The following is a 27,163-nucleotide window of genomic DNA, read 5'->3' as shown; positions in this document are numbered from 1 at the left end:
TAAATAAACATCTGAAATATATCAGTCTATGTGTAATGAATGAATATAATATACAAGTTTCACTTTTTGAAATAAATCAACTTTTTGATGATATTCTAATTATATGACCAGCACCTGTATATGAATCTGAACATTATTTTGTCAAAACACTGCACATAAATGCTTTTTTTTTCTTTCTTTTTTTTTGTGCAAACAAATGATCAAAAAGTAGGTTAAATGAAAACTTTGGAATCTAAACTGGGAATCAATAAGAACTGAAATCAATAAGCAGAATCAGAATCGGAATGGATAAAATTCAAACAATTCCCAACCCTAGCCACATGTTGTGAAGTTCACTGATTTCTGTGCATTTTATAAACACTGATCAGTTGATGGCAAAATTCAAAAAGATGGTTCACCCATGGCCATACTGAGAGAGTATGTTCCAGTTTTCTGAAGAGACTAAAGGTTTGTTTTCTTTTCAATGTTTGCTTTGTTTGCCTAAAATGAACCATATCATAGACTTCAATATCTCTTTGAAAAAGAACTTTGAACTCATTTTAATACTTGTTTAAAAGTTATAATGTAGTTAAAACTCCTGGTGTTAAATAAAAAAATAAAGATGATTATCTTCATTTAGTTGTTCCATTTCTATAGGTTTGGTAAAAGCTCTTAATTCCAAAGATAATACAAGCTAATCAGTTTATTCAGTAGGTTGAATTAGTGGCATAAGGTATTGTAAGTATACAACAATGCGGCAATAAAACAATGCATTTACTTTTTACTTTTGATACTTAAGTACTTTTAGAAACATGTACTTCCGTACTTTTACTTAAGTAAAAATTTGTCTTTACAAATTTGTCACACAGACCTCGCAAATAAAATGAAGCACTGGTTCATGCGTGCTTGGTGCAGCGCGTGCATAACAGTCGAGTGCAGGCTGTACCGGTGCTTGAATAAAGCGCAGATATGCTGTTCTGAAAAGACGTCGGGAACGGGATATTGTTAGACCGCCCGCTCCCCTTTAAATTGCACCAGAGTTACCGACCGCAACCGCATTTTATTCAGGAATTTAATCCCGCGTCACAAGAAATCTGGTCGGGTCAGACCTCTAGTGGCAGCCTTGGATTATCTATTTATATCTGTATTAATATCTTTATATTAATATTATATCTTATATTAACCATTTGCACACACGAGCATTATCTGATCGGCTCCTCCCGACCGCAGACGCAGGTTTACAAGCCACATTTTCCTGCGTTTTTCAGTCAATTTCTTGACTTTTCCCCCCTTATGAACAACACATTTTCGTACATGATAAAAGGTCCTTGTGTTTTCTCCATTTGAGCATTCATAAACAACGCAAAACACAGGCATCTTGAGTTTCTGCTACTGATTCCTATGGAGAAAAATCACTTCCTGCCCTCCAGCTGCATTTTGCGCCACACAGCAATGATGTCATGTGCAAACAACCTACTGTATATAGCCGTTTCCCGGATAACCGCAGTAAACAAAGCAGCGCAGTACCTGACTTTGAAACTTGCTGTCATGAAATAAGCCAGGAGGATTCAAGTGCGGGAAAACAAGAGCAGTTTATTGAGAGTCACATAAATCTCACACAAAGTGAAAGCGGGTAGAGCTTCACGTAAGCAGGCAGGTAGCGCCGGGATGCAATGGGCAACCAGTCCAGACACGGAGACCAGGAGACGACGGAGAAATCCGAAGATGAAGAATCAGGAAGCAGGAACTGATGAAAACCACTGACCAGAGCACGGCAGACAATCCAAGGATCTGACAACAAAGGACAGCGTGAACAGGTCTAATATAGCGCTGATAATGATCCGCAGCTGGAGCGAATCCGCCTCAATCAGACACACCCACACACACAGAGCGAGGATGAGACCGTGAACCCATGAGCCGTGACAGTACCCCTCCCCCTAGGAGTGCCTCTCGTCGCTCCCAGACGACCTTACCTGTTGATTGTAATCATCAATAAGGGAGTGATCCAATATATCCCTAGCCGGAACCCAACTTCTCTCCTCCGGACCGTAACCCTCCCAGTCCACCAAGTATTGGAATCCTCGTCCCCTCCGCCTTAAGTCCAGAATACGATTGACCAAATATGTGGGTTCCCCATCTACGAGTCGCGGCGGGGGAGGAACCGGAGTAGGCGGATTAAGGCGAGAATGAAAAACGGATTTAATTTTGGACACATGAAACACGGGATGAATTCTCCTGTACGCAGGAGGGAGTTTGAGGTGGACTGTCACTGGATTAATCCTCTTAGTGACAGGAAACGGGCCAATAAATTTAGGAGCCAAATTATTACACACGAATCGGAGTGGAATGTTCTTGGTAGAAAGCCACACTTTTTGACCAACGACGTAGACAGGAGGCTTCGACCGGTGGCGATCAGTCTTAGACTTGGTGCGCACCCCCACCCGGAGGAGAGTCTCTCGGGCTCTCGTCCAGGTACGGTGACACCTCTGGACGAAGGCGTGAGCAGAGGGGACCGCGACTTCGGATTCCATACTAGGAAAAAGAGGTGGCTGGTAACCTAAACTACATTCAAATGGTGAGAGGCCCGTGGACGACACCGGTAACGAGTTATGTGCGTACTCAACCCATGATAGTTGCTGACACCAGGAAGTGGGATTCTGAGTGACCAAACATCGCAGTACCCTCTCAAGATCCTGGTTGGCCCGCTCAGTTTGCCCGTTGATCTGAGGGTGAAACCCTGAAGACAAACTAACAGTCGCCCCCAGTAAACGTCAAAATTCTCTCCAAAATTTGGACACGAATTGGGGTCCCTGTCGGAAACCACGTCTACCGGGAGGCCATGAATGCGAAAGACGTGATTAACTACGGTAGCCGCTGTCTCCTTGGCTGAGGGTAATTTGGGCAAGGGAATAAAATGAGCCGCCTTTGAGAACCGGTCCACTACGAAATCTAGCGCAATATGGGACCAGGATCTCGAAGGGACCAACAGCGGCTGAAGTAATCCCTCTGGAGGTCGATTGGAAGTCTTACCCCGAGCGCAGACTGAGCAGGCCAAAACAAACTCTCGGATATAACGAGCCATGGCAGGCCACCAGAATCGCTGTTTAACCAGAAACATAGTGCGACCGATTCCTGGATGACAAGCCACGTTGGAACAATGACCCCATCGAATAATGTCGGACCGTAACCTCTCCAGCACAAACAACCGGCTCGCTGGGCATTCGGGCGGAGGCATTACCCCTCCTAAGGCCGTGCGGACCCTCGATTCGATCTCCCAAGTGACTGCAGAGACGACCAATCTCTCAGGCACGATGCACTCGGGAGACACCGGGTGGTCCGAATGATCAAAAATGCGTGACAACGCGTCGGGTTTGACGTTCTTAGAACCCGGCCGATAGGAGATGGAAAAATCAAAACGTCCGAAAAATAGTGCCCAACGAGCCTGCCTGTGCATGGAAGGCTGTCCATTCGAACCTCCTCAGGCGACACGGTGAGCCCCAAAAAAGGAACCGACTGTGCATGGAACGCGCATTTCTCCGCCTTGACAAAAAGTCCATTCTCTAACAGCCTCTGGAGTACTCGCCTGACGTGCTGAACGTGTTCCTGGAGAGAAGAAGAAAAAATCAGTATGTCATCCAGGTAGACATATATGAACTTATCGACCATATCTCTCAGCACGTCATTGATGAGTGCCTGGTAGACCGCGGGGGCGTTAGAAAGCCTGAAAGGCACAACCAAATATTCAAAGTGCCCTCTGGGAGTATTAAACGCGGTCTTCCACTCATCCCCCTCCCTTATGTGAATCAAATGATAGGCGTTTCTTAAATCTAATTTAGTGAAGATGGATGCTCCCTGCAGCCTCTCGAACGCTGAAGACATCAACGGTATAAGTATTCTTTACCGTGATGTTGTTCAAGCCTCGGTAGTCAATACAAGGTCGCAGAGAGCAATCCTTCTTCGCGACGAAAAAAAAGTCCTGCACACGCTGGAGAAGAAGGACGAATGAGCCTGGCTGTCAGAGAATCAGAAATATATTTCTCCATGGCCTCCCTCTCTGGAACAGAAAGAGCATAACCTGCCCTTAGGCGGACACATACCTGACACTAAATCTATGGCACAGTCGTAGGGACGATGAGGAGGGAGAGAAGCAGCCCTGGACTTACTGAACACCTCCTTCAGGTCAAGATACTCCTCGGTTAGACGGGTTCACCATCTCATCCTGCAATGAAGAACAAGAAACAGAGAAACAAGCAGACACAAGACAAGAGGCATAGCAGGTCTCTTCCCCCCCAGAGACAGTATTGCTCCTCCAATCCACCCGAGGATTGTGTTGAGTGAGCCAAGGATGACCTAACACCACCGGAGCCAGAGGAGAGTTGGTGACGAGAAAAGTGATGGTCTCTGAGTGATTGCCTGAAGTAATGAGAGTGATGGGTACCGTGGAGCGGTTAATCTCGGGAAGCGATTGTCCATTAAGTGCGCTGACGGAGATCCTGTGACGGAGTGAAACCATGGGGGTGTGAAGAAGTTGCGCCAGGGAAATGTCCAACAGGTTGCCCTCGGCTCCGGAGTCTAATAGTGCCGTGCAGTCGTGTCTTCCGGTTGCCCATTGCAACCTCACCGGGAGGAGGGTGGTAGATGAGGCTTTATTCAAAGAAACTCCAATCGACAGTAACCTCAGACCTACTGTCGGGCTTGATCTTTTACGGGGCAGCTAGAGAGGAAATGGCCAGCCGCACCGCAGTACAAACACAGTCCCCGCCTCCTTCTGCGATCTCTCTCTCTCTCTCTCTCTCTCTCTCTCTCTCTCTCTCTCTCTCTCTCTCTCTCTCTCTCTCTCTCTCTCTCTCTCTCTCTTTTCCCCCCCCCTCCCGGGAGAGCCGAGCTCTACCGACCTGCATGGGTTCGTCATTCGGCGAGTGGCTGACCGTATTGCTCGTGTCGAGGAAGGAACACTCTGGTGTAAACCTGCGTCGACCTTGGCGACCGCGTTGCTGAAGACACGCATCCACGCGCAAGGCCAGATCCACAAGCCCGTCCAATCCGGTGGGCAGCTCCAGCGTGTAGATCTCCCGTTGGATACGGTCAGCCAGCCCATGCAGGAACATATCCCACTGCGCTTCCTCGTTCCACTCACACTCAGATTGGCTAGCATGCGCGCCGCCTTGCGCCCGACCAGCGCAAACCCTTCTCATCTCCTGAGAAAGTGAGCGGAACGAGGAACAACATGGATGGCGATTCTCCCACACCGCCGTTCCCCACAATGCTGCCTTCCTCACACAAAGTGAAAGCGGGTAGAGCTTCACGTAAGCAGGCAGGTAGCGCCGGGATGCAATGGGCAGCCAGTCCAGACACAGAGACCAGGAGACGACGGAGAAATCCGAAGATGAAGAATCAGGACGCAGGAACTGACAAAAACCACTGACCAGAGCACGGCAGACAATCCAAGGATCTGACAACAAAGGACAGCGTGAACAGGTCTAATATAGCACTGATAATGTTCCGCAGCTGGAGCGAATCAGCCTCAATCAGACACACCTACACACACACACACACACACAAACAGAGCGAGGATGAGACCGTGAACCCATGAACCGTGACACTTGCAGCGCTCATATTTAAAGTCCATGTAAAGTGATATCAAATATGTGTTCTGAGTTTTTCACACAACAGAAAAATGTGTTATTAACCACCCAGCCAAATTTGAATTATAAAAAAAACCGCCAAGTAACTAAAATAAGTTATCAAAATCTTTGAAAAATAAGCAGGACTCTCTGCTCTCAAATGCTGGGGGCGTGTCCGCTGTCGGCGCTGAAGCCACGCCCACTCGCGGGAAAGCGTCCGTCTCTCTCAACTGTCAAAAACCGTTACAACCTGAATGGATGCTACTGATGCTACCTCTAGTAGTTTAATTGGATTTATACAGCCATACATGTTTGAGGTACAAGTTCGTTATTTAATTGTAGACGGGTGGCAATCATGCTCAACGCACTTCAGCGCTGCAGTGAGTTGAAATATTCTCGTCGTCAAAGCAAGTGCGGCTCATGGTTGCTTAGCAACGGCAAACACCACAAGATTGCAAGCTCCAGTGCGCTTTGAAAGAAGAAAAAGCGATACAGCTCGCATTTTGAAAGCTCCATGTTTTTAAATTGTATGTATTCTGCCACATATTGATGTCTCTGGGCTAAGACCTTTCACCCTAACCGTCCCTGCCTAGAATCTGTATATCTAACATCACAGACATTCAAAAAGACAAACTAAGAACTTGACCTCTCAACATAGTTATTATAGTGTTAGGGGCAGGGCCACACTCGGTGGCGCCATTGCGTCATCGAGCCATCGTTTTAGCCCTGCCCAATAAATCCTGAACACAGAATTGGTGAAAAACTGTTTAACGGTTTAGCTCCACAATTCAGTACTACATAGTTTAGAGTCTTTGTAATGTGTTTCAGCAATACATTTCTAACATTTTTAATGTGTTTAGAAACTATTCTTAGAATTCTCTTTAAATGGACTTTAATCAATTAAACCATAACCTTTTGAAGTGTAAGCTATATCTCAATTTACGTGTGTGTGTGTGTATGTATGTGTGTGTGTGTATATATATATATATCAGTGGTGTTCCGTCCATATAAGCTGCGAATGCCCCGCATACCCAGGCCGTCTGAGAGAATGAGTTCACGGGCTAATGAATATAAACATGATTATAAGTTGATCCCTTGTCATTTGAGATGTGACATGTAAAATGATTTATTTGAAAACAGTGGTCATTTTCTGTAAATCTACGTCAGTGACGGAAGCTTCCGGGTAAGCGGATTCTCCGCAGCTTTGGCGCCTCCACTCTGTGGCTGTGACTAGTCAGGATTGTAGCGCGTTCTCAGTGATTTGCTGGTAGACGGCTGATTTCATGCGCGAGGAAAGGAAAGTTGGGGGGTCTTAATCTTAGCACTCCACATACCCTGTTAAAAAAGTCACCACTCGCCACTTGTATATGTATAGCTTACATATATACATAAAGGTGCATCTCAATAAATTAGAATGTCGTGGAAAAGTTTATTTCAGTAATTCAACTCAAATTGTGAAACTCGTGTATTAAATAAATTCAATGCACACAGACTGAAGTAGTTTACGTCTTTGGTTATTTTAATTGTGATGATTTTGGCTAACATTTAACTGTGTGTGAGACAACAGGTGAGACAAAAGTTGAACTTTTTGGGGAAAATGCTCAACACAATGTTTAGAAGAAAAAGGCCATTGCGCACCAACACCAAAACCTCATCCCAACAGCGAAGCATGGCGTCATGGTTTAGTGGTGCTTTGTTTAAGGCCCTGAATAGTTTGCAATCATCAAATGAACAATTATTTCAAAATTATATCAAGACATTTCACATGAAAATGTCAGGGCAGCAGTTCAGGACTTCAAGGTTTTAGAAAGGTTAAGTGATGCAACAAGATAATGACCCAAGACAACCATGAATATTCATACACTGGAATAGATTTATGGGATGGTCAAAAGTCTTATTAACAGCTACAGGAAACATTTGGTGGAGGCTTTGCTGTTAAACAAGGACCTACTGTACAAGTTACTAAATTTAAAGGTTTATTTACTTTCTTCAAACTGCACTGTGAATGGTCACTCATTGTACGTATTAGTTTAGTCAGGTTGTGTTTGTCTGTAACTGCGAGTTAAATTAAGATCAGGCCACATTTTATCAGTAATCAATGCAGAAATCCAGATATTTTCAAAGGATTCACAAACATGTACTTGCCACTGTACTCTGCATTATCCAGGAAGCAGAATGATAGTAACTCCATTCAAAAATAAATTATTAAGATGAAGATTAATACAAATCCAAAATAATAATTTTAAATAATTTTTCAAATAATTTTAATTGTATTTCACAGTTATTCAATCAGAAGTCACAAATTATTTAGCCAAATTTAAAAGTTTTACAAAAACTGGCAACATTTCAGGGAATTCTCTCAATCTTGAGTAAAATGTTTGTGGTGGGATCTCTTAGAGGCAATGGCGGTTTTAGGCATGGGCGAACCGGGCAGCCGCCCGGGGCGGCATCTTTTCAAGACACGTGGGGGGCGGCACAAGCACTTGGAAAAAAATAAAATAAAATCATCTGCGCCGCTAAGCGGTTTTCTATTATCTATCATATTATCTATCATATAACTGTGTGGGGAATTGGCAAATTGGCGCCCCTGCTTGTTGAGAAGGTACCGTGCACAGAAGCTGTGTGAGAAGTGGAAAGGGGAGGGGGGCGCGGCCGCGGGGGACAGTTCACCTCTCCCAGTGGGACAAGTGGGCTAAAGTCAGTCACACCCAGGGGCGCGGGAGCACCCCCTGTTTTTTTCTGGGGCAACTGTTTAATTGTTGGGAATATAAAAAAAAATAAAATCGGAGTGTCTATTTAAGTGCAAATAGCTATGTTGCTGGCAGAGGCTATTTACACTAACTCCACCCACAAACGTATGATTGGGATAGTCAAATTTGCAAAAGACGGTTGCTAGGTGTCAGATTCAGTGGTGCAGATGGAAAAGTTTGCGTTACACTTCTTTGCGTTACACCATCGCAGAGTTCACAGGAGAGCTGCCTCCATCCTTAAGGACCCCACCCACCCACAACATGGACTGTTCACACTCCTACCCTCAGGACGGAGGTACAGGAGTGTGAAATGTAGGACTTCCAGATTAAGGAACTCCTTCCCCTCAGCCATTAGACTGTTAAATGGGTAGCCAGTGAACACAGACTAGTCTCACATATCTCATAGAATATGTGGACTAAACTGCTACAGCTAAAATTTTGCACATTGCTAATGTTACTGCTGCTATTTCATATCAAGTATCTTCATCTTGATTTGCACATTATTAATGTTAAAGCTGCTATTGTTATTATGTAGTTGCACTCAATTGTTACAGACTACTGCACTACTGTTTTCTTTTCTTATTTATGTGTATTTTTCTATTTATTTTTATTCTATTTAGGTGTATGTCTGTTTTTATTTTTACATAATTTGCACTCGTCTTGGCATTCAGTGTGGACTGCAAAGAAAGAATTTAATTGTACAGGGAAACTTGCTTTTCCTCACTGTGCATATGACAATAAACGTTTTGAATCCTTTTGAATCCCTTTTGAATCCTTTTGACACGATCGACCGGGGTTCTAATCTGCCTTTTGGCGAACTTTTTTTCTCCCTTTTTAAATTTCAAATCACATCAGAAAAGCATTTATTCTTTAATAAAAATGAAGGAAATAATCAAAAGCTCAGAGGGGGTCTCGCCCGGAGAGTAATTCAATGTAGAACCGCCACTGCTTAGAGGTTCTGGTTTCACTGTCAGGTTTCATCTCTTGCCTCTCTCGAGTAGATATCTAATTTACTCGATTCCAATCTGGTAATATACAGGTGCATCTCAATAAATTAGAATGTCATGGAAAAGTTCATTTATTTCAGATTTATTTCAGTAATTCAACTCAAATTGTGAAACTCGTGTATTAAATAAATTCAATGCACACAGACTGAAGTAGTTTAAGTGTTTGGTTCTTTAAATTGTGACGATTTTGGCTCACATTGAACAAAAACCCACTAATTCACTATCTCAACAAATTAGAATATGGTGACATGCCAATCAGCTAATCAACTCAAAACCCCTGCAAAGGTTTCCTGAGCCTTCAAAATGGTCTCTCAGTTTGGTTCACTAGGCTACACAATCATGGGGAAGACTGCTGATCTGACAGTTGTCCAGAAGACAATCATTGACACCCTTCACAAGGAGGGTAAGCCACAAACATTCATTGCCAAAGAAGCTGGCTCTTCACACAGAGTGCTGTATCTAAGCATGTTAACAGAAAGTTGAGTGGAAGGAAAAAAAGTGTGGAAGAAAAAGATGCATAACCAACAGAGAGAACCGCAGTCTTATGAGGATTGTTAAGCAAAATCGATTCAAGAATTTGGGTGAACTTCACAAGGAATGGACTGAGGCTGGGGTCAAGGCATCAACAGCCACCACACACAGATGTGTCAAGGAATTTGGCTACAGTTGTCCTCTCCTGAACCACAGACACCATCAGACGCGTCTTACCTGGGCTAAGGAGAAAAAGAACTGGACTGTTGCCCAGTGGTCCAAAGTCCTATTTTCAGATGAGAGCAAGTTTTGTATTTCATTTGGAAACCAAGGTCCTAGAGTCTGGAGGAAGGGTGGAGAAGCTCATAGCCCAAGTTGCTTGAAGTCCAGTGTTAAGTTTCCACAGTCTGTGATGATTTGGGGTGCAATGTCATATGCTGCTGTTGGTCCATTCTGTTTTTTGAAAACCAAAGTCACTGCACCCGTTTACCAAGAAATTTTGGAGCACTTCATGCTTCCTTCTGCTGACCAGCTTTTTAAAGATGCTGATTTCCTTTACCAGCAGGATTTGGCACCTGCCCACACTGTCAAATCGCCAAAGGTTGGTTAAATGGCCATGGTGTTGGTGTGCTTGAGTGGCCAGCAAACTCACCAGACCTGAACCCCATAGAGAATCTATGGGGTATTGTCAAGAGGAAAATGAGAAACAAGAGACCAAAAAATGCAGATGAGCTGAAGGCCACTGTTAAAGAAACCTGGGCTTCCATACCACCTCAGCAGTGCCACAAACTGATCACCTCCATGCCACGCCGAATTGAGGCAGTAATTAAAACAAAAGGAGCCCCTACCAAGTATTTAGTATGTGTACAGTAAATTAACATACTTTCCAGAAGGCCAACAATTCATTAAAAATGTTTTTTTTTTTATTGGTCTTATGAAGTATTCTAATTTGTTGAGAATTAGTGGGTGAATTGGTGGGTTTTTGTTCAATGTGAGCCAAAATCGTCACAATTTAAAGAACCAAACACTTAAACTACTTCAGTCTGTGTACATTGAATTTATTTAATACACAAGTTTCACAATTTGAGTTGAATTACTGAAATAAATGAACTTTTCCACGACATTCTAATTTATTGAGATGCACATGTACATACAATAATCAAGTCAAGTCACTTATTTATATAGCGCTCTTTACAATGCAGATTGTGTCAAAGCAGATTTACAGTATTAAGTATCCAAACTGCTTGTCTTATGCAGTTGTGGCCTAATGGTTAGGATGTCAGACTTGTTGCAACAAAGGTTGCAGGTTTGATTCTCAATACCGACAGGAGGGAGTGAATGAACAGTTACAGAGCTCTCTTCCACACTAACCCCCCTGGTGCTGCAGCAAAAATGGTTGTGCACTGCTCTGTGTGTGATCCAGCGTTTCAGGCCAAGGCAGGAAAAGACCTTGGATAGATGGCTAGTCTATGTTCTGGTAATATGCATTTTAGAAAAAAAAAGCTCCAGTGCCATAATTGAAACCTTGTTCTTGTCATTTAGTCTGGTGTACAGGTTTGGTGTGAGTCCAGTCACATAGAGCTCTCAAATGTTACATGCACAGCATGCAAGCTTGGGGCAACACTTTTCCGACAGAAAGCAAAGGTTGGTAAACCTCCAGAAGAGCTTCATCAACATTGAAGCCACCATGAACCTTTTACCATGTCTATTGTGGTGTAATTCTCAGAATACATAACAACACATGATAAATTACTGCTAAAAATTAATTTTACTATTGCTCATACAAAAAGGTTACACTTAACTATAAGAATATTTTTTTTTTTAACTTCACTGGGGCAGTACCATTAGAGGGACAACTTTGTACCTTACCTACCCACCAAGGTGGATAGTACCTTAGAGTAGTAATATGTTTAATAGTGATATAGTAGTAATTAGGGGTGTAACGGTTCACAAAATTCACGGTTCGGTTCGTTTTCAATACAGCAAAAAATAAATAAATGCCAGAGAAATTTTCTTGATTTTTACAAATGTTTTATTTAATAAAATAAATAAATAAATAAAATATTTTTTTTTTTTTTTTTTTTAACTTTGATCTATGATGGAACTTGTCTTGGTCTTCTTATCAGCATATAAAACAAAAACAGCTCCAGTTTGAAGTATTCCAGCTGATGTAGCCTATTGTCATGAAGCAGATTAATCTTTTCCAATAAGTTTAAATTGATTGTTACCTTTTATGGGCATTTTTTTACCTTTATTAAGCCTTTTTTTTTTTTTTCTAAAAGTGTGCATCACATTTTGAGTCAGATTTTTTTTTATTTTTAATTTAATCAGTCAATAAGACATTTGGACTGTTACCAAGCAAATGAAGTCAGTATCATCTTTGCAATGCAGAGGAAACATCGAAGTTGCATCTGAATGGCATTTAGATGCTTTTACACACTGTTTAATGCACACTGTTAGAGGAACATATAATGCTGTAACCTGCAGTTACAAATGCATAAATAATGTTTTGATATTATAAACAAAACGTTGACAACTGATGTTTGAAATTAATCAAAAAATTAAAAGATACTTTAAATGTGAAATTAAAACCGCCAGCAGGTGGCAGCAAGTCACTGTTAATAAGTGAGTCATTGCGATTGAACCAAATCATTTAAATGGCTGATTCATTCAGGAACGAAATGCAGTCATGTTGATCAGAGACGCAAAACAGTGATGTGGCTGTGTTTGGACTTATTTTTGTTGGCGAAATTGAGCAAAAATAGGCAATATGCTGCCTAAATTCACTTCTTACTTATTGAACTGTTGTAAAAATCATTTGTAATCATGCTGATTTTTGGAGAGAAAAAAACGGCACTGTTCTGTGATATTGATTAACTATATGAAATTATGTAAATATATACATTTTCTGCCCCCATATCTTGAATTTTGTGATCATTCTAAATGCATTTTAATAGACTGAATCATGCAGTGAAAGAATGAACTCTAAATGCACACAGGCACTAATCAAACCTAATAGGATAAGATGCTGTAATAGGATTAGTCCAACGAATCGTTCGGTTTGTAATGTGTACCGAAAGACTCGTACCGAACGGTTCAATTTCAAATACATGTATCGTTACACCCCTAGTAGTAATATGTCACCCTCCACTTGTTCCAAACCTTAGAGTTTCTTTCTTCTATTAAACACCCCAGGTTAAAGAAAAGTACACTTCCATAATATACTTAAAGGGGTCATATGTTGTTGCTAAAAAGAACATTATTTTGTGTATTTGGTGTAATGCAATGTGTTTATGAGGTTTAAGGTTGAAAAAACACATTATTTTCCACATACTCTACATTATTGTTGCTCCTCTATGCTCCACCTTTCTGAAACGCGCCAATTTTTACAAAGCTCATCTTTCTGAGAAGCAAGGCGTGCTCTGATTGGCCAGCTATCCAGTGCGTTGTGATTGGCCAAATACCTCAAGCGTGAGACGGAAATGTTACGTCCCGCCTGTCTTTTTTACCATGTCTGCATTTGTGATCAGAGAAACGACATACAACAAGCAGTACTCTACACAGCTCAAAAATTGTCATTTGAATCATCAGTGGCAAATTCTTTAAATATGAAAACATACTTACAGGCAGAGTAAGTATGCCAGACTGTCCTTGCAAAGTTGGAATTGCCCCACTTTATACAAACAGCCTTTGTGCAAGACAGCATTGTAGGCTACTCTTCCAGGTTCAGGAAATAGTCCTCTGTAAAATGCGTTGCACACACTCTAATATTTGCATTGTACTGTTCTGGAACAGTATTGTAAATCAACTTAACCATTGATTTCTAGTTGTGTCCTCTTTTGGAAGCCCAAACAAAGTACTTTCGCTTTCACAATGAAACAGCATCTCCAGGACATGGCGGTGGTGGCAGCAACAATACGTGCGTGTTTGAATGAGCCGTTTTAGGGGGGCGTGGTCGAGTCTTAACTTTTATAAAGAATATTTATTTGGTTTTGAGACTTTAGTATTTGCAACTTCAGGGAACTTATCTATGCAAAAACGGCTTGTAACACTCCAAAGAGAAAGGAAAACTTGAAATCGCATCATATGATCCCTTGAAAGTGCTCTATTTCCATGCACTAATTTTGTACCTAATAAACTAAAAATGATTATTTGGTACTTCTTAAGATAAACTTAAGATCAACTAAGTACTCAGCTGTGCTATTTTGGGACACCGTGAATATGAAGTACACTTGAGTGTACTAGTGTATAAAAGATGGGTTCAAGTGTACTACAAGTGGTAACTAAATACATTTTTTAAATACAGAGACAGTATGTTAAAAGCACATTTTAGTTCATATTCATGGTGTCTCAAAATAACACGAAGTACACTTAGCTGATCTTAAGTTTACCTTAAGAAGTACTAAACAATCATTTTTGGTATATTAAGTACAAAATTAGTGCGTGGAAATAGTGCACTTTAAGTACATTATGGAAGTGTACTTTTTTTAACCTAGGACAAAAGAAGATATTTTGAAGAATGTTGGCACCCAAATCATAGTATTCCATAGTTTTTGTTTTGTTTTGTTTTTTATAAGATACAAAGTTGCTTTGAGGGCACTGCAGTGACAAACTATTGTACAATTTTCACACAAAATAATCATTCAATATTATTAAATTCTATAATATTTAGGCAATAATATTAAATATAATATTAATATTTCTTAATTAATAATAATAATTATTAATAATAATTAATTTTATTTTTTTTCCCTAAGACCACGCTGATGGCGTCATTCATGCTGTCTGCACCCTTTGCTGTGAATGAACATCTGGTTGTCAATGCATCGGTCACAAGGTCAGAAAGACAAATTATACTGGGTGAAACTCTAAAGGTGAAACGCATTGTTTCTGCATGACTAGGAACTGAATTGAAAAAAGAATCAATCAAAATGTGTTCTCCAACATTATTCACACAATCCCACATCAAAGTGTTGCCATTGGTTGCTGAGTCAGACTGCTCAAACGTTAAAACTTTTAAACTCTGTAGCACTATCAAAAAGTTGCTCTTTTTAAAATTTATACACTTCACCCTTAATTACCTAAATAAATAAAAAAATACTGCTTCATTTGAGTGATTCTTCAGAACTAACCAGAGATTTTTCTGCCCATCACAGTAAGAATGAGAACAATGACACATCCCAAGATAATCGCGCAACTACATCTGTGGTGGTTAAAATTCCTGTTAATGTTGTGGTAAATGAGTAAGTGTCAAATTTATTTTCTCACAATGAGTGTTTACTGTACAGTTTGTGCAGCAAGTGATTCTTAGTTAACATTTTGCAGTTATTAAAAGTTTAGTGTAGTTACTTGAGGTTTTGGTTTAGTGTGCATGTTCTTAATAACGTTACTTTTTTGATGTTTCAGTGGAGGGTCAACTCGGTTTGTTGAATATCCTAACTGTGCACAACTTGAGCATGTGTATACGGTAAATCATTAATTCCACAATATGTGCTTTTTGAAACATAAAATGAAAATTGACTCTGTTTAGTCTTATTGTGCATTATTCATGAGTCCACATTATTCCAAAGAAACAAATTCTTGTCTTTGTAATTTTGTACTTTTCATCAGAAATTAATAAGCTACTCTACCTAAGGAATAGTTGAAAAGTTATACTATCCTGTTTACCAGGTCACACCGGCAGAGAAAATAATGTTAACCAGAACCAGATCATTATTTATACTTTGTTTTAGAATGTTGTAGGTACCTGTTATAGGGTGTGTGGGCATTCCTCCAAATTTACATTCGCTGTCAAATAAATTCAAGTAATTTTTTTTTTCTTGTTTCGCTCTGCAAAGTATGTCAAACTGTGAAAATAGAATGGGTGGCAAATGTTATTTTATATTGACTTTTAAATTTGAGCTCATTAAATTTTTCCTTTTTCTGTACAACCAGTTCTTGTTTTTTTCATAAATGATAATCTTTTTCTCTCTATCCTCAAAAAATAAAACTAGGTGGAGAACATTGGAAAATTGTCTGTACCTGTGAATGTTTCCTTTGTGTTTCCAGTGAAGATGGCTTTAGGTTTCTCGTGGAGTGTATCTCTTCCTGAAATAGTGAGTTTTGCTTTTAAATAATAACACATATAGAAGGTGTACAGTGTCATTCACACAAGCACTAAACACCATCATGGTGAGACTCATTAAACTGAAATATGCAATAAACAATAATTTAACAGCATTAGATGTAACATACAACCCTAATAAACATAACTGATAAGAAAAAACTAAGAAGAAACCTAATTATTTCAAAGAAAAAACATCAAATTCAAACTAAATTTGAAATGCAACGCAGGGAATTCTGGGAATGTCAATTTACATTTTTTCCCTGTACATTTTACATTCTTTTTCACTTCCAAAAGCAGTATTTCACTGTAAAATTGTCTGAAATGTCTATTACAGTTTTTCACCGTATATTAGGGGAACTTACCGTTAACCATTTAACAGGTTTTTACCGTAGCTTTTTAACAGTTTTTTTACCATTAAAATCACGGCCATTTTTACAGTGTACCTTCAGAGGTGGTTAGGGATGCATATGGTGATTCATTCTTCTAATTTGCAATAGCCGCTTTTCCACTGTCGGGCCAGTGCGAGCCAGTGCATTATATGTTCCTCTAACAGTGTGCATTAAACAGTGTGTAAAAGCATCTAAATGCCATTCAGATGCAACTTCGATGTTTCCTCTGCATTGCAAAGATGATACTGACTTCGGGATTATAGGCTCAGACCTGTAGCACCGAGCCGAGCTCCGCTGTGCTTCACTAAAACCCGCCCTTTACACGCCTCTCTGGAACAACGTCACGCAACCCCATCATTTCATCAACAAAGAGAAGTTGTCAGAAAACTAATCAGAAATAAGTCACTGGAAATATAGCGCGATCACAAAATTAACATGATAAAAGCGGCTGTTTGTTTGCATGTTCTGTTAGATTTAAATCCAAAAGCATCGATGTTTTACCATAGCCTATTAAGTGATACATTGATCATAATGAATTAATTCATCAGGATTGAAAATTTGTCACACAGAAATAAAGCAATGTGAACCACTATTTCACAAAAGAAAGAGGACAAATAGGCCTACTACTTATTCAGTAGAGTCTGTTTCTGTTTATTTGTAGTAACAGTATACATCACATTAAGTAAGAATGATAATTTCTATATATTTCCATCAAAAATACGACCTGAGTAGCAGAGGGAGCTCCCGAACAAAAACCATTATATACTTTTATGACACACATGGAGCTAAAGTCTCGAGACGAGACTTATGACAGATAAAATATGTTACTAAATAAATACACGATTGTTATAGAGAATGAGAAGCTGACGTCTGATTTCTTCAAGCAGTCGTATTTACCATGTTTAGTATGGTAATGTTAATGGCTAGCATGCATAGTCTTTTGCATCGCTTATAAATATTTCTGCCTTGTATGGTGATCATAATCCACATCGGATCAAGTTATTTCAAACACTCGCTGCTGTCTGAAAGTGAGTTTTGAGCTAAAATTATTTTAAAAGTCTTTAATGCTGGTGTTATAGCTGTTAACTTTATGAAATGATCTGCAGCGCTGACGCTCTCAAGACGCGGAGAAACTCCGCCTTTGTTCATAACCACTCCTCTAGTCCCAGTTGGCCCGCTTTGGCCCAAGGTTTTCGTCGGGCCAGAAAACCCCGGCCGTTGGCCCTGAGGAAGCACCGACGAGGCACGATCAAGCCCCGGAAGTGACAGTGGAAACGCGACTGGCCCTGGCACGCACTAGCACGCCAGCTTTTGGCCCGACAGTGGAAACATGGCTAATGTGTACTTGTGCATCCTGGACAGGTTCATAATTAATGTGAATTATGCATAATGTATAATTAATTCTAAAGTGACTCAAGTACTATCAAATCCTTCTAAAGGAACTACAGATTACTTGAATCAGTATTCTAAAGTGAAACCATGATGACAACGCCCTAATATTGGCTGACATAATTGTAAGCTTTTGAGATATATGTAAGGTTTTGGATAGTAATGACGTAAGTGTTACTTTATCCTTCTGAAGAAATGACTAATTATTAGGATCAGTATTCTAAAGTGAAGATCACGGTAACCCACTAGTATTGATTACCAAATCTAGCAAAATGATTGTCTAGCTAGAATCTTACAACATCCTCAAACGTTTACAATGATTTCAGTAATTATAGGGAGTTATCATGATCTTCACTTTAGAATACGATCCCAGAAAAATTAGTAATTCCTTTAGAAGGAATTATTAACACATAAATAAATACTATCCAATACTTTACAAAACCCTCAAAAGCTTACAATGTTTTCAGTCATTATGTTATTCACTTTAGAATACTGATCCAAATATTAGTAATTCCTTCTGAAGAATTTGGTAATACTTGAGTCATTACTAGTGGGTTACCATGACCTTCACTTTAGAATTAATTATACATTATGCATTATTCATATTAATTATGAACCTGTTCTTAGTAGTTCTTGGGAAGGTATGACAAAATAGTAGTTACTGATTAGCTAATAGTGAACTACCACATTCAACTAAGCACTATTACTCACCAATTAATTAATCAGAGTTACTTGATAGATACTAGTAGTTACTAGAGTGTTTATATTGTGTTACTCATGTGTTCTTGTGTAGTTTTTCATTAATGATGGAAGAGTATTCTAAAGTGTTACCCAGCATACTCTAATTACACACAAATGTTTGTGAAAAAACAAAGAAAATCAGAGTTGCTCATACGTAGGGTAAGATGGTTCGGTAACACTTTATTTTAGGGTCTCTTAACTAGTTGCTTATTAGCATGCATATTACTAGAATATTAGTCATTTATTAGTAGTAATTAACAGTGCTTAATTTGTAAATTTCAAGGTCCGGAAAAAACTGGACAGCACAAATGATGGACTCAGAAAGAGCAGTGTTGGTCGCGGTTTTAATTTATTTACGTCTAATGCATAATGATTTGTATGGCTGTATTCCACGCTTTTTCGGCGCCATAGAAATGTGATAGAATTTGTTTGATTATACACTGCCGTCGCGTTCTACTCGCCGTTTCTGGATGAGGGTAAGGAACAGAGACTGCTGGCAGCTTGTTGTGTTTTGCTCAGAATGCGATGCTTTCTTCCCCTCCATTGTTTCTAATCTCCGTATTATTACAGGTGCGTGTCACGTTATTCATGTCACAAGCGCATGCGCACTTTGGTCAGAGCGGCAATACTGCGATTAAGGTGTTTACATGCCTGTGTATTTCGATTAAAATCGGCGATTATGAGCTTAATCGTATTATTTAGATCGAAGTATTGCGTTTACATGAGGTAAAGATTAATCGCAATATCGCCAAAATCTCATCATAATCGCATTAAGAGGGTGCATGTAAACGCACTCAGTGTTGCATCGTCACAAACATCTTTTTAAGCCAATCGGTACTCACGCGCTCCAGAGGCGGTTTCAAGGCTGAGCGCTCACAGTTACATGGTAACTAAGCACATATTAATGCCTTATTCTACATGACCTTATTCTACATCCCTAATCCTACCCAATATCTAAACTTAACAACTACCTTACTAACTATTAATAAGCAGCAAATTAGGAATTTATTGAGGGAAAAGTCGTAGTTAACAGTGAATAAGTGTTTCCTATTCTAAAGTGTTACCGATGGGTCTAACTTGGACCATACCCTCATGACCAGCCACAAACATCACAAGATGTTATTTGAAACCATCAGGGGACAGGAAACAAAGCCTTACAAACATCAAGTAGCAGCTGACTGCTTGATGAAATCCTCGACCTCCCCTGAAATACTTTTTTTAAACTTCCCTTTGGCCATTAAATTTTAAAAGAACCAAATGTTTGGATTCAAGTGGAGAAATTCTGCTATCTGTATGAGTCTTTGAAAGTCAAACTGAAAGAAAAAAAATATAATTGTATGTGTTGTGAAAGACTCGCTGCCATTTTCCCTTTTTTTGTGTGTGAGCCAGAATGGAACCAGTACGACTTGTGAAAACCGAGTTTCCTCCACAAATGGCAAAAGCTCCTTTCTGACACATGTGAGATTAGCTTTTTTTCTTATCTTTAAGACCTTAACTCCACTGTTGGAGTTTTTCTGCTAAAGTAACTAGAGTTGTATCTTTCTCTTTAGCAGCATTGCAGTGCTTCTACATGTCATCTCATTGTTTGCTCCATCCAGCCGTTTCCTGATCAACTAATCAGATTCAGGTTTACTGGGAATATCAGTTCAGGCAACCAGGTAAAACACTTTATTATACTATATCAAATGCATTAGTACAAACCTATTTTCTTATAGTCTCCAAAGTAGCTTCTTTTTACATGATATGCAAGGTGACTGTCATTGACTTCTAATCTTGTTTTTCAGGGATCTGGTTTGCGGGTTAGGATCATGAGCTGGGTGTTTCTCTCATTTGACACTGAGAGGTACATCCAGTATCCCTCTGATGACTCTCACCAGCTCTCTGTAAGAAAAATAAAACATTCTACTTACACTGATTATAAAAAGTAAAGTCCTGACTCTAAAATCTGATTGGATGAGTATTGCTGACATTGTAAAATAGGAACTGTACACACACCCAAATCTTTCCACTGTAAAGGGCCTTTTGAAGGGCATGTTTGATCTTGTGGGAGTCAGTTTTCATCTGCTCTGTTTATCTGTGTCTGCAGATTGTGACAGAGCTGGAGGTCACGTCTCAGGCTCTCACAGTGCTTACTGCCTCACTGTCTGTAATTTTTGGACTCATCGCTATGACGATCATCTTTGTGCTGCTGTATAAAGTCAGTGTTCATAACATATAATATGTATAACTGACAGCTGTTGTGTTGAAGCTGAAGTGTCATTTTTTTTTAATCCTAAATAGGCCTATTCAGTATTAATATTCAAAACTGTAAGACAGAGCTCTTCAACTTCAGTTGAATCCTGCTCCAGTAATTCTGCTGAGATTGTGGATAGCTGGATCTCTGAATCTCTGAACCGAACAAAACATACCCAAAATTATGGTGTCCAGAATTACTTACATATTATATATGGGGTTTAATGGGTTAAATTGGTTTTGGTCTCCAGGACACAGGCCCTCTAGGACTGAAGTTGAAGAGCCCTGGTGTAAGGTTCATTCCAACTTACTGCTTCCTTACTGCAGACTTCAATTCCAACCCTGCTCCACAAGTGTTTGTTATTTTCAGGTAATCCTAAACGCATTGATTAGCTGGTTCAGGTTTGTTTGTTTAGGGTTAGTAGCCCCCCAGGAGCAGGGTTGGTTACTACCCCTGTTGTAAACAATGTCTCTATGGCACTGCAAATATTATTTAAGCACCCGACCAGGGGTGCACTTCCCAAAAGCATCGTTAGCCAACTATGGTCGCAAGTTCCATCATTACTAACATGGTTCAACGATTCTGTGTTTCCCAAAACCATAGTTCAAATAAGCATTCGCAAACAGCGTCGCAAACTTATGGGGTTGAAACTACAGCTCTCGATCTGTGGTTAGAAGCATAGTCAGACATATGGGCTTAAATATATATGCTCTTGGGCACAATAAGCAAGCTAACATGCAGTACAATCTATATATTCCATTCTATCTAAATATAAATGCATTTTAATCTATGTATTTTACTGCATCCTCAATAAGCGATGATTTTAGTATGATGTTGTTACGAGTCCTGGGCCTGCTCTTCTGTCTGACTGCCACAAGAGGTCGCCCTGCCATTATATTGACTTTCACACCACACATCACAATGGACTCCAATTCCCATCATCCATTACTGATCACAGCTGTCACCAATCACTCATTGCACTAATCACACGCACACCTGATCCTACGCACACACTGATCACATGCCTTATTTTAACCCTGGACTTTCCTTCCGTCAGTGCCGAGTATTGTATGCATTATCGCTGCCCTACAGAGCCCTGTTAGTTTCCCTAGTCTTGCCTCGTCTTGCCCGTTTCGGATTGTGTTTTCCCCTGCCTGGACTCTTGCTTTAGTTTTTGATTACCTCTCTTGTCTAGCCCCTTTTGATACTGTTCGCTGTCGTATGACCCACGCCCGTTTTTGATAACTCTGTGCATTGCCTATTATATACTTGTCTGCCATTGATCGACCCTGCCTGTTATTACCACGTCTCCTGTCAATAAAAGCTTGCATATGGATCCGCACGTCTCTCGTCTCATCAGCCCTGTAACAGATGTAAGAGGGAACCTGTGATGAATCAAACATCAAATAAAGCAAAATGACAGGGAACACAAAATATTAAATTAGTCATCAGGTGCCATGTTCAATACAGTAGCATCTTAGAGCTCTCTAATCAGTTAAATAGCAGAAGTTATTCATCCACCACATGCGTGTGACGTCATTAACAATGGCCCTTAATTGTTGAACTAATGTGGTTCAAACGATGGAGATGCGACCGTGTTCGGGAAACAGTCGTGACTAGCTAGTTTGTTTCTACAACAATGCATCACACTATGGTGGTTAATCAGCGAGTTACATGGTTGTACGGGAAACGCACCCCAGCTCAACACAGTCTCTACCAGTAGAGTGATGTTGGTGATCTAGGAAACCTGTTTTAAGTATTTATAGTTTTACAATTCTATTTTGTGATGCTTTTGCCACAGAAAGTACACACTTCCTGAATCTTGAACTGCTGGCATTTTTTGTCCTGTGGATCTGTTGTTGTTATGTTTTAATTATTTTTTATTTGCACTGCTGGATTTTCCAGAGGGGATTTTTCAAAGCTGCTTCAACTGATGACCAAGACAACCCAGCACTATCATCTGCTGGTGAAGCTGATTTGACTACAGTCAGCAGTGACCAAACTACAGCAGGAACCCCTGGTGAGAGTACTGCATCTAATGGCCAACCAAGACACATGAATGAAGAGAGTTTAACCCTGTAGTTCACTTTTACCTTGCTGCTCGATATAGTGATGAATATAGTGATTGATATACTGCCATATACTAATATCCATCATTGCAAATTTTCTCAGACACTGATAAAAATGTCCAGGATCCCATTGTTTGACAAATGGACTGTTTACTTTTTGTTGGTTTTGACCAAAGAAGTGCTTTCAATTCCAAATTGATGTTTTTTTTGTTGTTGGTGTTTTTTTTTTTTTGCTTTTTCCAATTATTTTTATACTACTTTAGCATCAAACATAGCATGGGCAGCGTGCCATTTTCTAATATAAACTGTTTTTTTTTTTTTGTGGCAACTTATTTAAAGGTGTTGGTACGTTAATACATGAGTTTAAAATAATAACATTTATTTTGTTTTTTTTTCTAGTGTCCATCCCAGTACCAGGCACATCTGTGCAGTGTGCAAGTTTTGGTTTATAATACTAGATGTAGTCATAAATATGTTGTACTTTTACAGCATTCGTTAAAATTGGTTAAATGTCATACAAACACATTTTTACATTACAAATTGTATAAATGAACATTAGGTGTAATGTATTATGAATGTGTTACATGAACTGCTCCAAGATTTATAAATTGCAGATCCATGTGCAGCTTTTATTGAAACCAGTAAATCCAAAAGATAAATAATTCCAGAAGGCAAGGCAAAAGAATAATCCACAAAACAGGCAAGATATCCAAAAAAAACCAAAAACAAAGTATAACCAAGACCAAAAGAACTCAAAATATAGTGTAACAAAACAAATCCTCCATGACACTGATATAGACAATAGGCAGGACCCAAATGATCCAAATGGAAGCAGCTGCAAACAGTCATTTCACATGAGACATAAGCTGCATCCCAATTCAAAGACTGCATCCTTCGGATCCTTCGAAGGTTCGTATAGGACGCTCTGAGTCTAGCCCTCGCAGAATTTCCTAGTTGTGCCACCAGGTGTCCCCGATTGCCGCTCCTGTCGCGTAGCAACTGTGCTAGAATAAAGCTGCAATCCAAACACGGTATTCATTAATTAAACAGAAAACTATGCAGCCAGAAATGTTAATTGTACTCTTCATTTTTTTTTTTACCTTACTGGAAGAAACAGTAGGAATGTTTCACCCCCGGCAGCTTCGGGTGATGTATCTCAGGCTTAGCAAAGGTCATTGCTCAAGTAAGTTGAAAACCAATTTCAACTTTAACTTACCAGGCCATGTAATGATACATACGAAAAAAGTACAAAATACATACATATGGTAACACTTTACAATAAGGTTATTTAGTTAACATTAGTAAACAACATTAGTAAACATGAACTAAGAATGAACAATACTTCTACAGCATTTATTAATCTTAGTTAATATTAATTTCAGCATTTACTAATGCATTATTAAAATCACAAGTTGTTTGTTAACATTAGTTAATGCACTGTGAACTAACATGAATAAACAATGAACAACTGTATTTTCATTAAGTAACATTAACAAAGATTAATAAATAGTGTAATAAATGCATTGTCCATTGTTTGTGCATGTTAGTTAATACATTAACTAATGTTAACAAATGACAAAAGGTTGCGCCAGTTGAAGCTCACAGCCTGTCTGTGTGAATCTCGTGGAGAAATCAAAACAAATGAATGCAACTGCACACAGAAGAAACATAAAAATGTAACTTAGTTTTTATATTTATAACATACAGCCTAGTTAAGCAACATGACAGGAAGAGAGGGAAGTTCCCTGAAAACCACGATTGGAAATTTGACATTTTATACAAGAGTTAAAACGAGTAGTTAATACTGTATATATTTTAGTTCAATATTTGAATTTGAATTTATTGAAAGAATATATTGTCAACGTTGACTGTTTTTACTCCATTTGGTTAATATAAATAGTTCCAAACAAAGATCACAGCAGAACAGTCGCGCATCTCTGAGCGGCACACAGCAGTGTTTTCTTAATGAATGATTCGCGTTTTTGAATTTTGAATCATTTGAGTCAATGATTCAGTGGTCCATTCATAAGGAAAGGCATTTGCTTCATTCTTGAATGAATCAGCTGTCTGAACGAATCGTTTGAAGGCATGCTTCAATGACTCATTAATTAAGATTGCTGCCACCTACTGGCGGTTTACTTTCATAGTAGCCTATCTTTGCATTTTTTCCAAAATTTCATATTTATATTAAAAATATACATATTTTAAAACACCGAGCTCACAACATTATTTATGCTGTTATAATTTTGCATACAGTGTAAATGCATCTGAATGCCGCTCCAGTCACTTCTGTTTCTTCTGCAATGGAAAGATCGATTTTTACCCTATATTATCTTGTGAAATTATTAATACAATTTAAAAATTTGATATCCCTTCCTTGACTTTCTGGGGCAGCTGAAAAAAACACAATTCAATGGAGAAATATTACGGTCGTGTATGCTAAGGAGGCGCACGACGAGGAGTAGAGAAAACAAAAGTCTTTTATTAATAATCCACAGTAGAATTCCAGGAGCATTGAGTAGCAAAACACTTATGGCAAACGAAATAGCAGACAAGGAATGGAGGGAGAACACAGGCTTTAAATAATAAACGTAATCAAGGGGAAAACAGAAACAGGTGAGGATCTAATTAACCAATAGGGGAACAAAAGAAACTAGGTCATACATGTGACAGAACGCCCCCTCCCGGAACGCCACGTCCCCGCGCCAACAGAAACAGTCCAACAGAGGAGGGAGGGTGAGGGTTCTGGAGGTGGGCGTGGAGCAAGAGGAGGGCAGGCAATGGGAAAGGGGCAAAACCAAAAGTCAGTCCAAGGGGGAGTGGAGGGTGGGAGGAGCCAGGGAGGAGCCTGAAGCAGGAGAAGCCAGGTGGTTATCCAGAGGCCAGCCAGGCCAAACAAGAGCCAGTCAAAATAGCCATTCTGCTACACACCATTGGAGAAGAGGCGTTGGAGGTGTATAATACACTTACCGTAAATTTAGTTGATGAAGAGAACGAGACGATGGAAGACGTGCTCACAGCATTCAGAGACTACTGCAGCCCACAAAAAAACATGTGTTTGTGTTTGAGAGGCACCAATTGTGGTCTCATCCCATGGCAGATAGCATTACAGTGGACAGATTCATCACAGAGCTGAGACAAAAAAAAGCAAAGACTGTGAGTTTGGCCCAAGTGAGAATGACATGCTCAGAGATAAGTTGGTGTTCAGTATAACAAACCCTTCTCTCAAAGAAAGATTACTTTGTGAAAATGACTTGTCATTGCACAGAGTTATCGAAATATGCAGAGCATCCGAGTTAGCCAAAACACAGATAGAGGCGATGCAAAATGCTGCAGTTGCCCAAGACGCTCAAGTAAATGCTATAGAAAAAATGACACAACAGAGAAAACCAGGTGCAAGAGGTAAAAGCAACAAGAAGCCAATTATACGAAACTGTTGCAGATGTGGAAAAGAGCCATGAGCCACGTCAATGCCCAGCCTTCGGAGCAGAATGCCATAAATGTGGCAAAAGTAACCATTTCTCCAAGGTATGCCATGCAGTCATTCGCAATGATAACAGAGCAAAAACCGTGCACAGCATAAAGAGTGAAACAGAGTCCATGTACATCGGCACATTAACACATGCTCAAACGCATGACATGGAACACATGAAAGACAGCGTGTGGTACACAACAGCTACCATCCGAGGTGTAGAGATAATATTTAAACTGGACACAGGCGCAGAGGCAAATGTGCTACCTGTATCCATTGTCCAGAAGATTCCTGGTCCAGTCAAGCCACAGCCTACATCCACGGTGTTAGTAGCATTCGGGGGAAGATGCTCCATCCCGAAAGGCGTTGTGTCACTGAAATGCAAGACTGACAAAGCCACAGCCACATTACAGTTTTATGTGTCCGATTAATCAGACATGCCAATTCTCAGCAGAGCAGCATGTGAGCAGCTACAACTGGTGAAGAGGATTGAACTGCTTGCAAAGACGTCTGTGTCAAACAACGAAGAGCTGGTCAAGTTGTATCCATCAGTCTTCACGGGGTTAGGTGAGTTCCCAGGAGTTCATCGTATATATGTTGACCCGACAGTCACGACAGTAATCCATGGATGCAGAAATATTCCACTGTCTGTACATGACAAGCTGAAAGAAACACTTCATGATCTTGTGCATAGAGGTGTTATATCCCCTGTAACAGAGCCCACAGAATGGGTAAACAGCCTCGTTATCATAGAAAAGAAGAACAGTTCGTTGAGGGTATGTTTGGACCCTCGTGATCTGAACAAAGCCATAAAGCGCCAACACTATTCCATTCCCACTCCAGAAGATGTGTGTAGCAATCTGGCTGGAAAGTCTATCTTCACCATACTTGACGAAAAAGACGGTTACTGGCAAATTAGGTTGGATGAGCCGT

The 27,163-nt window shown here is 39.9% G+C and overlaps 1 protein-coding gene and 1 pseudogene across 5 annotated transcripts in view; one reads left to right on the top strand and one right to left on the bottom strand.

Moving 5' to 3' along the window:
* The window catches only part of LOC131540563 (uncharacterized), a 252,006-nt pseudogene that overhangs the window by 153,551 nt on the left and 71,292 nt on the right, over positions 1–27,163 (bottom strand).
* The window catches only part of LOC131540560 (integrin alpha-X-like), a 164,407-nt gene that overhangs the window by 123,010 nt on the left and 14,234 nt on the right, over positions 1–27,163 (top strand). For 3 of the 5 annotated variants that reach the window (XR_009271298.1, XR_009271296.1, XR_009271299.1), the window contains 11 exons: positions 11,374–11,475; positions 14,589–14,668; positions 14,988–15,074; positions 15,238–15,298; positions 15,825–15,926; positions 19,846–19,914; positions 20,007–20,114; positions 20,241–20,339; positions 20,543–20,653; positions 22,595–22,709; positions 23,158–23,941. Coding sequence is in view for 1 of the 5 variants with exons in the window: in XM_058775574.1 (XP_058631557.1) it covers positions 11,374–11,475; positions 14,589–14,668; positions 14,988–15,074; positions 15,238–15,298; positions 15,825–15,926; positions 19,846–19,914; positions 20,007–20,114; positions 20,241–20,339; positions 20,543–20,653; positions 22,595–22,709 (934 nt within the window). In the remaining 4 variants the exon portion in view is untranslated. The remainder of the gene's footprint in view (positions 1–11,373; positions 11,476–14,588; positions 14,669–14,987; positions 15,075–15,237; positions 15,299–15,824; positions 15,927–19,845; positions 19,915–20,006; positions 20,115–20,240; positions 20,340–20,542; positions 20,654–22,594; positions 22,710–23,157; positions 23,942–27,163) is intronic. The other 2 variants (XR_009271297.1, XM_058775574.1) reach the window with 2 other exon arrangements.

The sequence above is a fragment of the Onychostoma macrolepis genome, chromosome 05 (assembly GCF_012432095.1).
Source record: "Onychostoma macrolepis isolate SWU-2019 chromosome 05, ASM1243209v1, whole genome shotgun sequence".
Classification (NCBI taxonomy): Eukaryota; Metazoa; Chordata; class Actinopteri; order Cypriniformes; family Cyprinidae; genus Onychostoma; species Onychostoma macrolepis.
The sequence above is the reverse complement of the archived record's forward strand: the minus strand, read 5'-3'. Positions and strand labels throughout refer to the sequence as shown.